The 12,662-nt window shown below is 44.2% G+C and overlaps 1 protein-coding gene across 1 annotated transcript in view; it reads left to right on the top strand.

The window, feature by feature from the left end:
* The window catches only part of LOC141270507 (uncharacterized), an 80,183-nt gene extending 69,568 nt beyond the window's left edge, over positions 1 to 10,615 (top strand). Inside the window, exons 13-14 of the mRNA XM_073680518.1 lie at positions 5,033 to 5,043; positions 8,421 to 10,615. Coding sequence (XP_073536619.1) covers positions 5,033 to 5,043; positions 8,421 to 8,903 — 494 coding nt within the window. The 3' untranslated portion in view covers positions 8,904 to 10,615. The remainder of the gene's footprint in view (positions 1 to 5,032; positions 5,044 to 8,420) is intronic.
* Positions 10,616 to 12,662: the final 2,047 nt, after the last annotated feature.

Genomic DNA, 12,662 nt, shown 5'->3' with positions numbered 1-12,662 from the left:
AATGTCTCCCACCTTTGTTGTGTTGTTTCTGGGACGGTAGTGGAGTGTTCAAATCCGTGTTCTCAGGCGTCAACTGTCTCAACAGTATCTTGCCTTGAATGGTGATAGGTGCTATAAACCCGAGAGGGTCGTAGATGCTGTTCACAACAGATATGGCTCCTCGTTTGGTAAAGGGTTTATCGCAGACTGACACCTTCTGGTTGCTGGAGATGATCTTGTGAAGTCTAAGGTTTGCTGCCGGCAGCATTTTCTGTGTTCTAGACAGCAGATCAATTGCCTCTTCATTTGTGGGCTGAAATTTAAGCCCATCATTTACATAGAAGTTCTTTTCCACAAATAGAGGAGCATCAGATCCATACTCTCTCTCACCTTCCTGGACTATTCGTCTCAGTCCATAGATTGCCACAGCAGGTGAGGGGCTGTTCCCGAACACATGCTGCTTCATCCGGTAGTCTACGACCTTGTTGTGGACGTCATTGTCCTTGTGCCATAGGAACCTGTGGTAGTTTCTACTATCTTCTTTCACAATAAAACATTTGCTGAATGTCAGCCATTACTGCAACAGGTTCTTGTCTGAAGCTAATCAGCACTCCTATAAGACTGTTGTTTAGTTTAGGCCCAGTGAGGAGCCGGCTATTTAGAGAGATGCTTTCATACTGAGCACTGAAGTCAAACACCATTCTGATTTGGTTAGGTTTGCAAGGGTGATAGACACCACAGGATGGAAGATACCAGAATTATTCTCTTTCAGTGATGGTGCAGGTTCTGCGTGACCTCTGTCAAAGATATTCTGCATTAAGTCGACAAAATGTTTCTCCATCTCTGGCTTTTTCTTTAGGGTGCGTTTTAAAGATGAAAACCTTGCCGTTGCTTGCTGCAGATAGTTAGATAACCTTGTTCTTGGAGATAAAAAGGGTAAAGGTGCTACTCAGCTGTTGGAATCATCCTGGGCGAATTCCTTTTCCATAATCCTTATGAATTCTTTGTCCTCTCTTGCAGGTGCCAAACTGTTGTCTTCACTGTAAAATTGAAGACTGTTGACCTGAGGTTGTTATCACAGGACGGGAACATGTTCATGTTGTCAGGGGTTTCTTGCTGCCACCTACTGTCACTCTTCTTCGACTATTTGACAAGACATGAGTCTTAAATGAGGAAATCCTTGTAGGCCTCTTCATCTTTTCTATGCAGACATTATCTATGATAACCCAGCCTAGATCAAAGCATTGAGAAAATGGAGCATCATGTGGTCCGTTGATTTGCTGGCGTACCTTGTGTAGCCAGAGAATGCCAAGCAGAATTAGGATATTTGCGCTGTTGTCAAGGGCTGGTATCTTGTTGGCTATAGTCTTTAGATGAGGGTGATGAAGAGCAGCCTCTGGGGTTGGGATCTCCTCTCTGTTGGATGGTATCTGGTTGAACTCGACTAGAGTGAGTAGGGGTATCTCCACATTGTTCTCAAGAGAAGATACTATGAGTCCATTGGCTCTTCTCCCAGAGACCTCCGTAACACCACTACAGGTGCCCTAGGTGTAGGTGTGAGCATTTCTCTTTAAGTTAAACAGATCAAAGAGTTCTGACCTTGCAAGTGATCGGTTACTCTGATCATCCAGGATGACACACACCCTTGCGGTTTTCTCTGGTTGACACTTGGGATGCACGTTCACCAGGCATATCATCGCACACGATTTGTCCCAGAGGCCTTCTCCGCAGACTTCTGTGCATGAAGAAGATACATTGTGATAAGACTCACTGCTTGATCTGCATCCTCCCTGCCTTGCCTTGTGGTGAAAGAAGGTGTAAGCTGTGCAGCGTTAGATTGGGATGGATGGAGCACTTGTACATGGTCCTCACTGTCGTACTCCAAACACTTAATAGGAATTTTACAGTCTTTAGCGAAGTGTTCATTACAAGCACAACATCTGTAACATACCCCAAAGTTCTTTAGAATCTCCTTGCGTTCCTGGAGCGGTTTCTTTCTGAAGCCGATGCACTTCTTTAGGGGATGTGGCTTCTTATGAATGGGACACAGTCGATTAGGGTTTTCAACCTTTTCACCTTTGTTGCTCTTGTCTGGAGCTGATGTAGGTGTGGGAAGAACATCAGTCTTCTTGACTGACACTGGACTGCTACAGTTTCTGTTGCTCAAACGTGGACTTTCATACTTAGAAGGGGATGAACCAGGGCTGCTGGGTTCTCTATAGGAAAAGCTTGGGTCAGTCTTACACTCTGCAATGTCCTTGATAAACTCACATAAGTAGGAAAATGGAGGAAAGGAGACTTGGTTAGCTCTTTTGTGTCTTGACCCGATTGTGGTCCACTTATCTTGAATATTGTACGGTAGCTTAGAAACCATTGGGTTTACCCCACGAGCAGCGTCCAGGTAGCTGAGGTAGGTGCGTGTCTGTTTTGGGCAGCTGGAGCTCTAACAGGATGTCACTGAGCTCTTGGAATTTTGAACTGTCCTTACTGGATATTTTTGGAAAATCCTGTAGTCGCTTGAACAGTGCATTTTCTATGGCTTCAGGACAACCATAGCTTCATTCAAGTCTCTCCCAAGCAGCCATGAGACCAGCCGCTGGATTACTGATGTGGACAGATCTAAGTCTCTTGACCCGTTCTGTGGATTGTGGCCAGAGCCACCTGATCAGCAGATCTAGTTCTTCAGCTACAGTGATGCCGAGGTCACTAATTACAGTTCTAAAGGCGCATTTCCAACCTCTGTAGTTTTCAGGTTGATTATAGAATCTTGTGAGACCGGACAGTTGCTGGCTGAGTTGTGTTATTCATATAGTCTGTGGCATTTTAACCTAGGAACGCAGGAAAGTATGGAGCAGCATAGGCATTCAGTCCAGTAACTGGCTTAATGTGCATTATTTCTGCTACGCATGAAGCTGGAACTGTGTGGCTGACCGGAATGTGATGACTTGCCTGCACGTGTGCTTCTGTGTATAGGGTTTGGTGAGGTGCAGGGGCCTGGTACAATCTGGTGCACAAAGGAGGTTCGGGATGAAGGGTTGGCAGTGTTTTGTACTGACCTTGAATGCAGGTGAACGATCTGCGTCCTGTTGCCTAAAGGCCCCGTCACACTTAGCGACGCTGCAACGATCCTGACAACGATACGACCTGTCAGGGATCGTTGCTGCGTCGCTATGTGGACGCTGGTGAGCTGTCAAACAGGCAGGCTCACCAACGATCAGGGGAGCAGAATCTTTCCACGATGTCCTGCTCCTGGTTACCAGCCTGCTGAAGCAGGAGCAGGCTGGTAACCATGATAAACATCGGGTTACTAGGGGCACAAGAGCACCTAGTAACCCGTTGTTTATCATGGTTACCACTCTGCTACAGTGAGCGGGAGGTTACCGCTCACTTTAGCAGGCTCGTAACCATGATAAACAACGGGTTACTAGGTGCGCGTGTGCCCCTAGTAACCCGATGTTTATCATGGTTACCAGCCTGATCGCTGCTCCCGCTGGTCACACACAGCGATGTGTGCTGACCAGCGGGAGGGCAACGACCAAAAAATGGTCCAGGACACTTTGCAGCGATCGGCGACCTCACAGCACGGGCCTGATCGCTGCAAAGTGTCACACATATGAGAAAAACACAGGCCAAGTATAACATATTGAACAGAACATGGTGCCAAGACCAAATGACAGGCACCACGTCCAAAATGCCTACTCAAATAAATGCATACAAAAACAGGAGGACACTTGAGTATAGTGGCAAGCAATTAGTACAATTTTATATAAATACATCATTCAAGATTTATATCGAAAAAATGTTTAAAATAGCAGAAGGGGGTAAGGTGCAAGGTGCTCAAAGCTGGGGGGTACCGTCAACCCTGGTAAGGACGTCGGTCGTGTCTTTAATGTAGGACGGAAGGGTCTCAACAAGTGGTCTCAGATGGCTGTCCACATATTGAGAGATTGGGAGCCTTTATGCTGCTGGGGCGGTTCGCGTGTGTTTTGATACATGCCCTCCCTGCGCTCACGCTGGGCTGTCTATATGTCCCTGGCTTGCCTCCAGGGGGCGTGTCTGCAGCGCACTCCCGGACGCGGGCCTGTGACTTGACGGCCTTGGCGCGCGCGATGGGGGGGCGTGGCTCCTTACACACGCGCCGCGATAGCCCAATCAGCTTTCTCCCTCCCCTCAGTCACATGACCTGAATGGGAGGTATTTCTACAGGTCCTGGACGCATGCAGGTTAGCGCTGCCTCTTGAAAAAGAACGCCGAAACGCGCGTCGGGGCGCGTCTTTACCCGTTGCACTGCTGGGGACTCTGGGCTTCTTCCATATCTTTGGCCTGTGGTGAGTCTATATTCATCCATATTATAGGGACCACTTACCTGACTCACACTCCTTGAGTTAGTACTAGGATACTTTTTTGTATTAGGATCTGGTCTCGTTGCATGAGGCTTTGGCCTCTTTGTACATTTCATTGTATCAACTTTGATTGCCACTGCACATGATTTTGCTCTATGTTATATGTACTCACCGCTGACTCTCTAACTATATGGACTAATTGACCATTCTATACCGCCCATCCCCCCAGGGTACCCCCCAGCTTTGAGCACCTTGCACCTTACCCCCTTCTGCTATTTTAAACATTTTTTCGATATAAATCTTGAATGATGTATTTAAATAAAATTGTACTAATTGCTTGCCACTATACTCAAGTGTCCTCCTGTTTTTGTAAAGTGTCACACATAGCGACATTGCTGGTGAGGTCGCTGTTGCGTCACCAAAACCGTGACACAGCAGCGATCTCGCTATGTGAGACGCGGGCTTTAGAGGAATGTCTGTGCCATCAGGAATGATTGCTGGACTCAGGGGTGCACTATTTTGGCTCAGTACATAGTCTATTGTACTCTTAAGAGGGTCTTCAGTATCAAAATCACTTAAACTGATGCTGTCTCTTTGGCTCCCACTGATAGCTTGTTCCAGGACCTTTAATCTTGCCATGGTGAGTTCACATACCTTCTCTAGGGCCTCTATTTCTGCCTTTTTGCATGCAGTGCTGGCTTCCATTTCAGTTTTCTTTTGCGTCAAAAAGGTTTGTACCTTAGTAGCTTCGGCTTCTGCACGTGCTCTTTTAAGTTGTTCGTTGAGGGTTGAAGATTTAGAAGAGCGTGACTTAGATGATCGTTTTGACTGCCTCTGTCTTGGCTTTAATATCATGCACTATGCGTTCTCTCTCAGAGATAAGTTGTTGGATCACATGCAGCTCTTCAAGAGAAACAGATGTATTAAGCCTTTGCAGGATTGTAATGTATTCGTTTGTCCATCTGGCATAGGTTTCATAATCTGAGCACAGTTGTCCTAGGGCTACCTCTAGTGGTAGTTGGAGAGAAGCAGTCTGAGAGAGGCTGTTAATGTGACTAAGGAGGGCAAACCTTCTTGCATAGCAACAAAACAGCAATATATAACAACTCAATGACATTCCAATATTGTCTGTATGATTACTAAATCATGGGACATGACACACTTTCCCCCAAATATATGTTGTTGTTGGAGATGTAACATGTTTTTTATTCTTTTTTTTTTTTTACAGGTTCATTCTGTATGATAGTTTGATTTTGGTGGGATTGCCCGGCCTCACTTATGTGAGTCTTTAACTCCCTGGTAGTCTTTTAAAAAAAGGTCTCTATTGCCTCTTCAAAATGCCCGAGATCTAAATTTAAGATACCACAGCTCTACACTATTATAAAAAGTTCTCTTTGAATGTCTAATATTTTTTCTTGAAACTCATCTGACAGAAAATATTGACCCTTACGATAGTTCAGTTTGCTAAGAGCCACCGAGCCCCATACTCCAATTACCACAGAGAGGTTTCACCACTAGCTACTTCACTGAAGAAGACTGTTGATTTTGGTCATTTCAGTAGATGTGTTATTATCTATTCTCACAGTTTTTGACTACAGTAGTTAGTTTCCAAACCACTTCACTAAGCCATTATTATGTTCCTAATCAGGAATAGGAAACAATGGACCTTACAAATTATTTTCCAACTTCTCTTGCATCCGACAATACCTTTATATACCGTTGTACACTACTGTCTGGGCACATGGCAGGTTTAAGAAGGGAAGGAGCGCCACTTAGCTATTTGAATGCAGATCTTGCTGGAATAATTTGCAGACACAATGTATTTGGGTCACCCAAAAGATGGCCATCACAACCAGACTTGGCACTATTTATTGTTTTTTTCCAAATCCTAGGGATTGCCTTCCTCATCACCCTTTAACCCCTCTATATGGATCTGGACGTACACAGAGACCACTAGGCTTGAGCCATAGTGTTACCTGCTGTTCTGTGGAGTGAGATGGGAAGAAGAATAGTCAGGTAGTCGGGTCCGAACCAGGAGAGCAGAGAAAATACAAAATCAGAAGACACAAGAGTAGTCAGTAAATGGGCCAGGGTCACAACAGGAAACAAATACACAAGCCGGGAGATGAGCACAGAGGACTGAACCAGAGGAGAACAAGGCTGTATCTGGCAGCTTCCGGCAATATGCTTCCAGCTTTAGTAGGGTGTGGTGCTTTCCAAATAGCTGAAGCAAGGAGCAGATTACTCCAGCTGGACAGCATACACACCCATACTGCCAGACTGGATGGTACTACAGGTCCCATGCACCCTAATCTTAGTGGCTGAAGGAAGCCTGCACCGCCCAGAGCTTCTGGTTCTGACATCTCCTCCATTACTAGCGCCACCTGCAGAATGAATAAGGCAGCTCCTGGTGACAGAAGCAGACGTTGCAGGAGCAGATCCCAAAGAAGGTGGGACACACCATTTGCAGAAGCCCTAATTTGACAAAATGGCAGAAATCCAGAGCAGTAGAAATTCCCATAAAGTGGCTCCATTTTGGAAATTCTAGCTCTCAGTGAACTAATCTATAAGAGTAGTGACTATTTTGACTCCACAGGCACTTTCCGTAAATTAACACGCAGTGGATGTTGGAGACTGAAAATTGCACATTTGCCATTTTTGTGCCCAACACATATTGCCCAGATTGTGCTCCAGGAGACATGAACACCAACACCGTACATTAAGTGGGTTCTTTTCACTATAGTAATGCCAAATACATGGATGTTAAATGTGGTTTAGGCACACTGCAAGGCTTAGAACGAGCGGGAGATTTGACTTTGAGATATTTCTGGATTGGTTTCTGGAAGCAATGTTGCTTTTCAAGAGCTTTTGAGCCACTAATAATGTTGAAACCTCTGTTTTTCCATTGACAGGTGATGGACCGGAGTGGGGACTTGTTTTTGTGAGATGAGTAGAAGTTTTTATTGATATTATTTTCATCTACACAACATTTTTTGGTGGCTTTTTATTCCATATTTGGGAGGCAGAATGAACAAACAGTTGAACACGCGCTACTGGTTCATCCTATGAGATTTTCTATTAGAATGTGAACTGTCATTCTCTTAGTGAATAATTCAATATTTTTACATAACTTGCCATTTTTTAAGAACATTAAAGTAGAAATGTTCAAAAATATAAAATTCAAGTATATTTTATTAAAAAATAATTGCTTTTATTCTTAGCAGATGACTGTACCAGGAGATCAGAGGGACAGCTGACATCTTCAATTTGTAAATCAGATGATCTTGAGATCCCACAGAATACAACTGAAGTGAATGCCATTACTTCAGATATAAAATCATCCCTTCACAGCAAAGTTCTGTCATCTGACCCTTTGGAACAGGTCCTGTCTTCTGATTCATTACCGACTACTAAGGAAACTCAAAATCACAAAATAAGCATTAAAAAACAAGTTGCTCATAAAGCAAAGAAGCCACTTTCACGTTCAGAATATAGAGATAGTTTTCATGTCAAAAAGTCTTTTCTTAAACAACAAAAAATTCACACAGAGGAGAAAATATTTTCTTGTTCCAAGTGTGGGAAATGTTTTAACCAGAAATCAAATTTTCTTAAGCACCAGAAAATCCACACAGGGGAGAAGCCTTTTTCATGTTCAGAATGTGGGAAATGTTTTAACCGGAAAGCACATCTTGATGGCCACCAGAGAACCCACACAGGGGAGAAGCCTTTTTCATGTTTACAATGTGGGAAATATTTTGTGAATCAATCAAATCTTCTTAGTCATAAGAGAACTCACACAGGGGAGAAGCATTTTTCTTGTTCAGAATGTGAGAAATATTTTAACCGGAAATGGAATCTTGTTATACACCAGAGAACTCACACAGGGGAGAAGCCTTTTTCATGTTCAGAATGTGTGAAAAGTTTTAATCATAAATCAGATTTTGTTAAGCACCAGAGAACCCACACGGGGGAGAAGCCTTTTTCATGTTCAGAATGTGGGAAATGTTTTAACCAGAAATCGCTTCTTGATAGCCACCAGAGAATCCACACAGGGGAGAAGCCTTTTTATGTTCAGAATGTGGGAAATGTTTTAACCAGAAATCAGATTTGGTTTTGCACCAGAGAACCCACACAGGGGAGAAGCCTTTTTCCTGTTCAGAATGTGAAAAATGTTTTACAGTGAAAGCAAATCTTATCAAACATCAGAGAACTCACACAGGGGAGAAACCCTTTTCATGTTCAGAATGTGGAAAATGTTTTGGGAATAAATCATCTCTTCTTTATCACCAGAGAAGTCACACAGGGGATAAGCCTTTTTCCTGTTCAGAATGTGGAAAATGTTTTATACAGAAATCAAATTTTGTTGCACACCAGAGAACTCACACAGGGGAGAAGCCTTTTTCCTGTTTAGAATGTGGGAAATGTTTTAACCAGAAAAAGCATCTTGATAGACATCAGAGAACCCACACAGGTGAGAAGTCTTTTTTCTGTTCAGAATGTGGAAAATGTTTTACAGAGAGATCAAGTCTTATCAGACATCAGAGAAGTCACACAGGGGAGAATATTTTTTCTTGTTCTTAATGTGATGTTATGGATATCAATATTCAATGGAGATATTCAAAATGGCACTAGCTTCCAGCACCACACCTGTGCTATGTGACTTTTAAAGAACTTATTTTATATTCTGCTTCTGATCATAAAAGGCAATAATTTCAGCTTGACCAATTATATCAAAGAGATGCACCCTTGGAAATACTCCAAGAGATTGGCTAAAGAGCTTATGTACTTCCTTAATAAATTAGAAGACTTCTGCATTTGATTCGACTTGATTCAAGTGTCATTATTCTTTGATGTGTGCATACATTTCCATATTAAATTTGGCAGCAGACAATTAAGAAGGATTTGCATCCCTGTAGAGTGTGCTACCAAATCAGTTGGCACCCAACGTGGGGTTAGAATGAGGCGTCCAGACGACGGCAGCCATGCCGGAACCTCTACTCCCACGACGGACCACACACGAGTGGGAGACTGCAGCTCCAAATAAATTTAAGAAAATTATTTATCTTGCCTAGCACCCACCTGTGTCTCTTTGCAGGGATAGAGACAGTTGGCTGTCAGACTTGGACATAGTTGACTGACACTGATAAGTCCTAGCTTGAACCTTGTCAAAATAGTTTCCTTAATTGTCTGCTTTATTTGTATATGTGAATGTTGTCTTAGACAGCCTGGAAACACAGTGAGACGGTCTAAAGTTGTCATAATACAATCACTCTGGTTCCAGCCTCTATACGGCTGATGATTTACGGTTCCAGCCTCTAGCTCGGCTGAGTTTAAGGTTTCCCACCAAAACTGCTTAACCAAAGGTTTGAGTCCCAGTTGCAGTGTTGCAGTAGCAGGGGCGCATGGTATTGATGTGATTGTGATTACTGTGTCTCCCTGCTTGATGACGTGTATGTTGTGTCAACAGGGCGTAGTTATTTCAACCCCAGGCTATAAACCATTCTCAGATCGGTATCGATGACTAAAATTGTTCAGAATAAACATTCACGGCAGGATAATATTGCAGAGTCAGGGACTTGGTGGATAGATGTGATCAGAAGCCGTTTATACGAGCCACAATACCTCCTTTTACGGTGCCAGGAGATTGCTGAAGGCCCAGGAAGGTGTAGGCGCAGAGCCAGGAATGACGTGCTGACATTAAAGATTTAAAGTGATAAGATTGGGTTTTGTGATAAGATTGGGTTTTGACCTGTGACAGGGAAATATTAATGTCAGGAAAATGTTCTTCCATATTTGCCTGATAAAGATATTCACCCCCTCCCTTATTCCCCTCACCACTTGTCGGTACCAAGCTGTCCCCTTTTGCTCAGCACAAAGCCCCAATTAACACAGTCATGAGTAAGGCCTTACACAAACAAATACCAGCCAAGAAGTGTTATAACTTAATTTAGAAGCAAGCATCTTGTCCCTGGAAGAGGCAGGGGGTAATTGCTGGAGGGGGTGGCACTAATTTGTGTGTAACTGGGAAAGTTGCTTTCCCAAGCTTCAAAGAGAGTTTAACAGAAATCTCCAGACAATCCGACTGCAAAACTAAATATGAAATATTGTATGTTCCATGCGTCTGACAATAACAGGACCCATATTTTTAGTGACCGAACCAGCCCAGGAATGCATCCATAGTTTTCCAGGGCTGTAAGCGAAATCAGGGAGCTGTAGCACAAAAACACCAGAATAGCAGACTGCAGCTATGCGATGTGTGGTCTCTACATGAAGGTAAAATCCTAATAGAAAATATGATATTACTTTTGGGCTTCTGGGATCAACGCGCAATGAGTTATCCCAAAAACCACGTTTTAAATACAAATCTGAAGGGTGGAGCCCAGCCCCTGTGATGTCATCACAGGGGGTCTCTACCTTCAGCATAAAATAGTTTGTTGAGGCTGAAGCTGTGTTCTTTGCCCGGGAGTATATGTCTATCATAGTGGAGGACCCTGTTCGATAACAGTAAACGAAGCGTCTCCCCTCCACCTATATTGAATCGTCGCAGCGGTCTTTATAGTGTTTCTCCTTTTATCCGGTTTTATTTGTGTAACTGCTTATGTATTGTAATGTCTCCTTTGTAACATCCTTGTATATATTTTTCCTAAACACTCCCTCCCTTTTGGATTAAATATAAAATGTAATAGTTCAGTACTGTTTCTTTTGTCCTGTAATCGTTCCCTTCTCCGAAGCCATATACGCTACCAAAACGCAGGCGTCCGGCCCGGCCTGTATTATATTTAAAACTCGGCCGGTGGTGTCAGAGAATGTTAATAATTGGACTATCGTGAAGCTGACAGTGACAGTACGGGGCGTAAACACGGATTCCATGCGGTGGAATCTAGAGGTGTGACGCCAAACGCTCACTGGTCGCTTACCGATACCTACGCAGTTAGTAGTCTGGATCGCGTGCTCACGACTCCGGACGAGATACGGACAGCATGACGGCAATGGCGAGATATCGCGTGATCTCCCCGGTGTCGTCCCTCTGTGTTGGAATCCCTGACAACCTGTATGATCCAGACAGCGATTTAAAAATTGATGTCTAGTGCAGTTGATAAGCTATTAACTTTCAGTTTGATACTTGAATAACGTGAGATTTTCAGTTCCGTCTGTGGTGGAAACAGGAAAAGAAGGGAAACAGATGCTAATAGATATCTAGTGTCTCTCATGATATGTTCTCTGTGTTCCGGCTCTTGTATTGGCCATATCAGAGGGGGGTTGGCGTGTCACAAAAGTACCCCCCCCCCACCCCAGATCTCAGACCGGATATACAGCTTTCTCACCCACGTTCCCGGAGCTGAAAGTATTTAGATTAAACATACACGCTTGAATTACACCTCCAAACCCAGAGGGAACATTATTCCAGGAGATAGAAGACCGGAGATTACACAACCCCGTGTATATACCTTTTTGGTGCAGAAGGAACCGGAGCAGCCCGGAATGAGACACCGCCCTAGCGAAAGCGGAAGTACTGCATTTAGAATTCAGATTATAAAATGGATGGTAACAACCAGTCAGCGCACACAGAATACACACCCAAAGCATTGGTGGCTGAAAGAGAAGGAAATAAGCATGTGAAAAATGTAAAGACACTCCTCAAATTGTCAGGGCTGTTAGCCCCTGGAGAAAGGCTAGATGAGAAAGAATGGAAGGATGTGTTAATAATTAAAAAGGGTCTCCTTAGGGATCATGAAGCCCTAAATGACACTGAGGCATGGTAAAGAACGGTAAGGGAAGTGAGAAGACAGATGTGGAGAGAAAAATATAATGTTGCTAATGGATGTTATACTTATCAGCCACCACCAGAGAAAATAGTGCTGGCTGCCGTGGCCACACCCGAACAGTCCAGACCGCCCCCCATTCTCCCTGGAAGGCTGGACAGGCACGGCCTGTCAAACGCAGAACCCAAACTGGCGTGACACCTGCTCTTTCTGTGTAGCATCACGCCCACACAGTCCTACTTCCCTGTATCCAGTTATCAATGCAGATGGCACGCCCTACACCCCAGTGGCCATTTTGGGTCAGGGCACTTCCTTCCAGCGGCCATTTTGGGTCAGGGCACATCCTCCCTAGCAGCTATCTTGGGCCAGGGCAGACCAGAATCTTCACCAATGGTGATGGGTCAGTGGAAGAGGATGACCCAGTGGAGCAGGGAAAACAGGAATCAGCAGCTCGGGCTGATAAATCCCAAGTCGGGGAGCCAAGCGACATCCGAACTCCACGGCACCGCCAGAATACCTTAGCACCAAGATGGGACCCCCAAACCGTCCATCCTCACTTTTAAATGTCACCATTCCA

The sequence above is a fragment of the Phyllobates terribilis genome, unplaced genomic scaffold (genome assembly GCF_046119375.1).
Source record: "Phyllobates terribilis strain yellow unplaced genomic scaffold, ASM4611937v1 Scaffold_5__5_contigs__length_657084704, whole genome shotgun sequence".
Taxonomy (NCBI): Eukaryota; Metazoa; Chordata; class Amphibia; order Anura; family Dendrobatidae; genus Phyllobates; species Phyllobates terribilis.
This window is presented reverse-complemented; position numbering and strand designations above follow the sequence as displayed.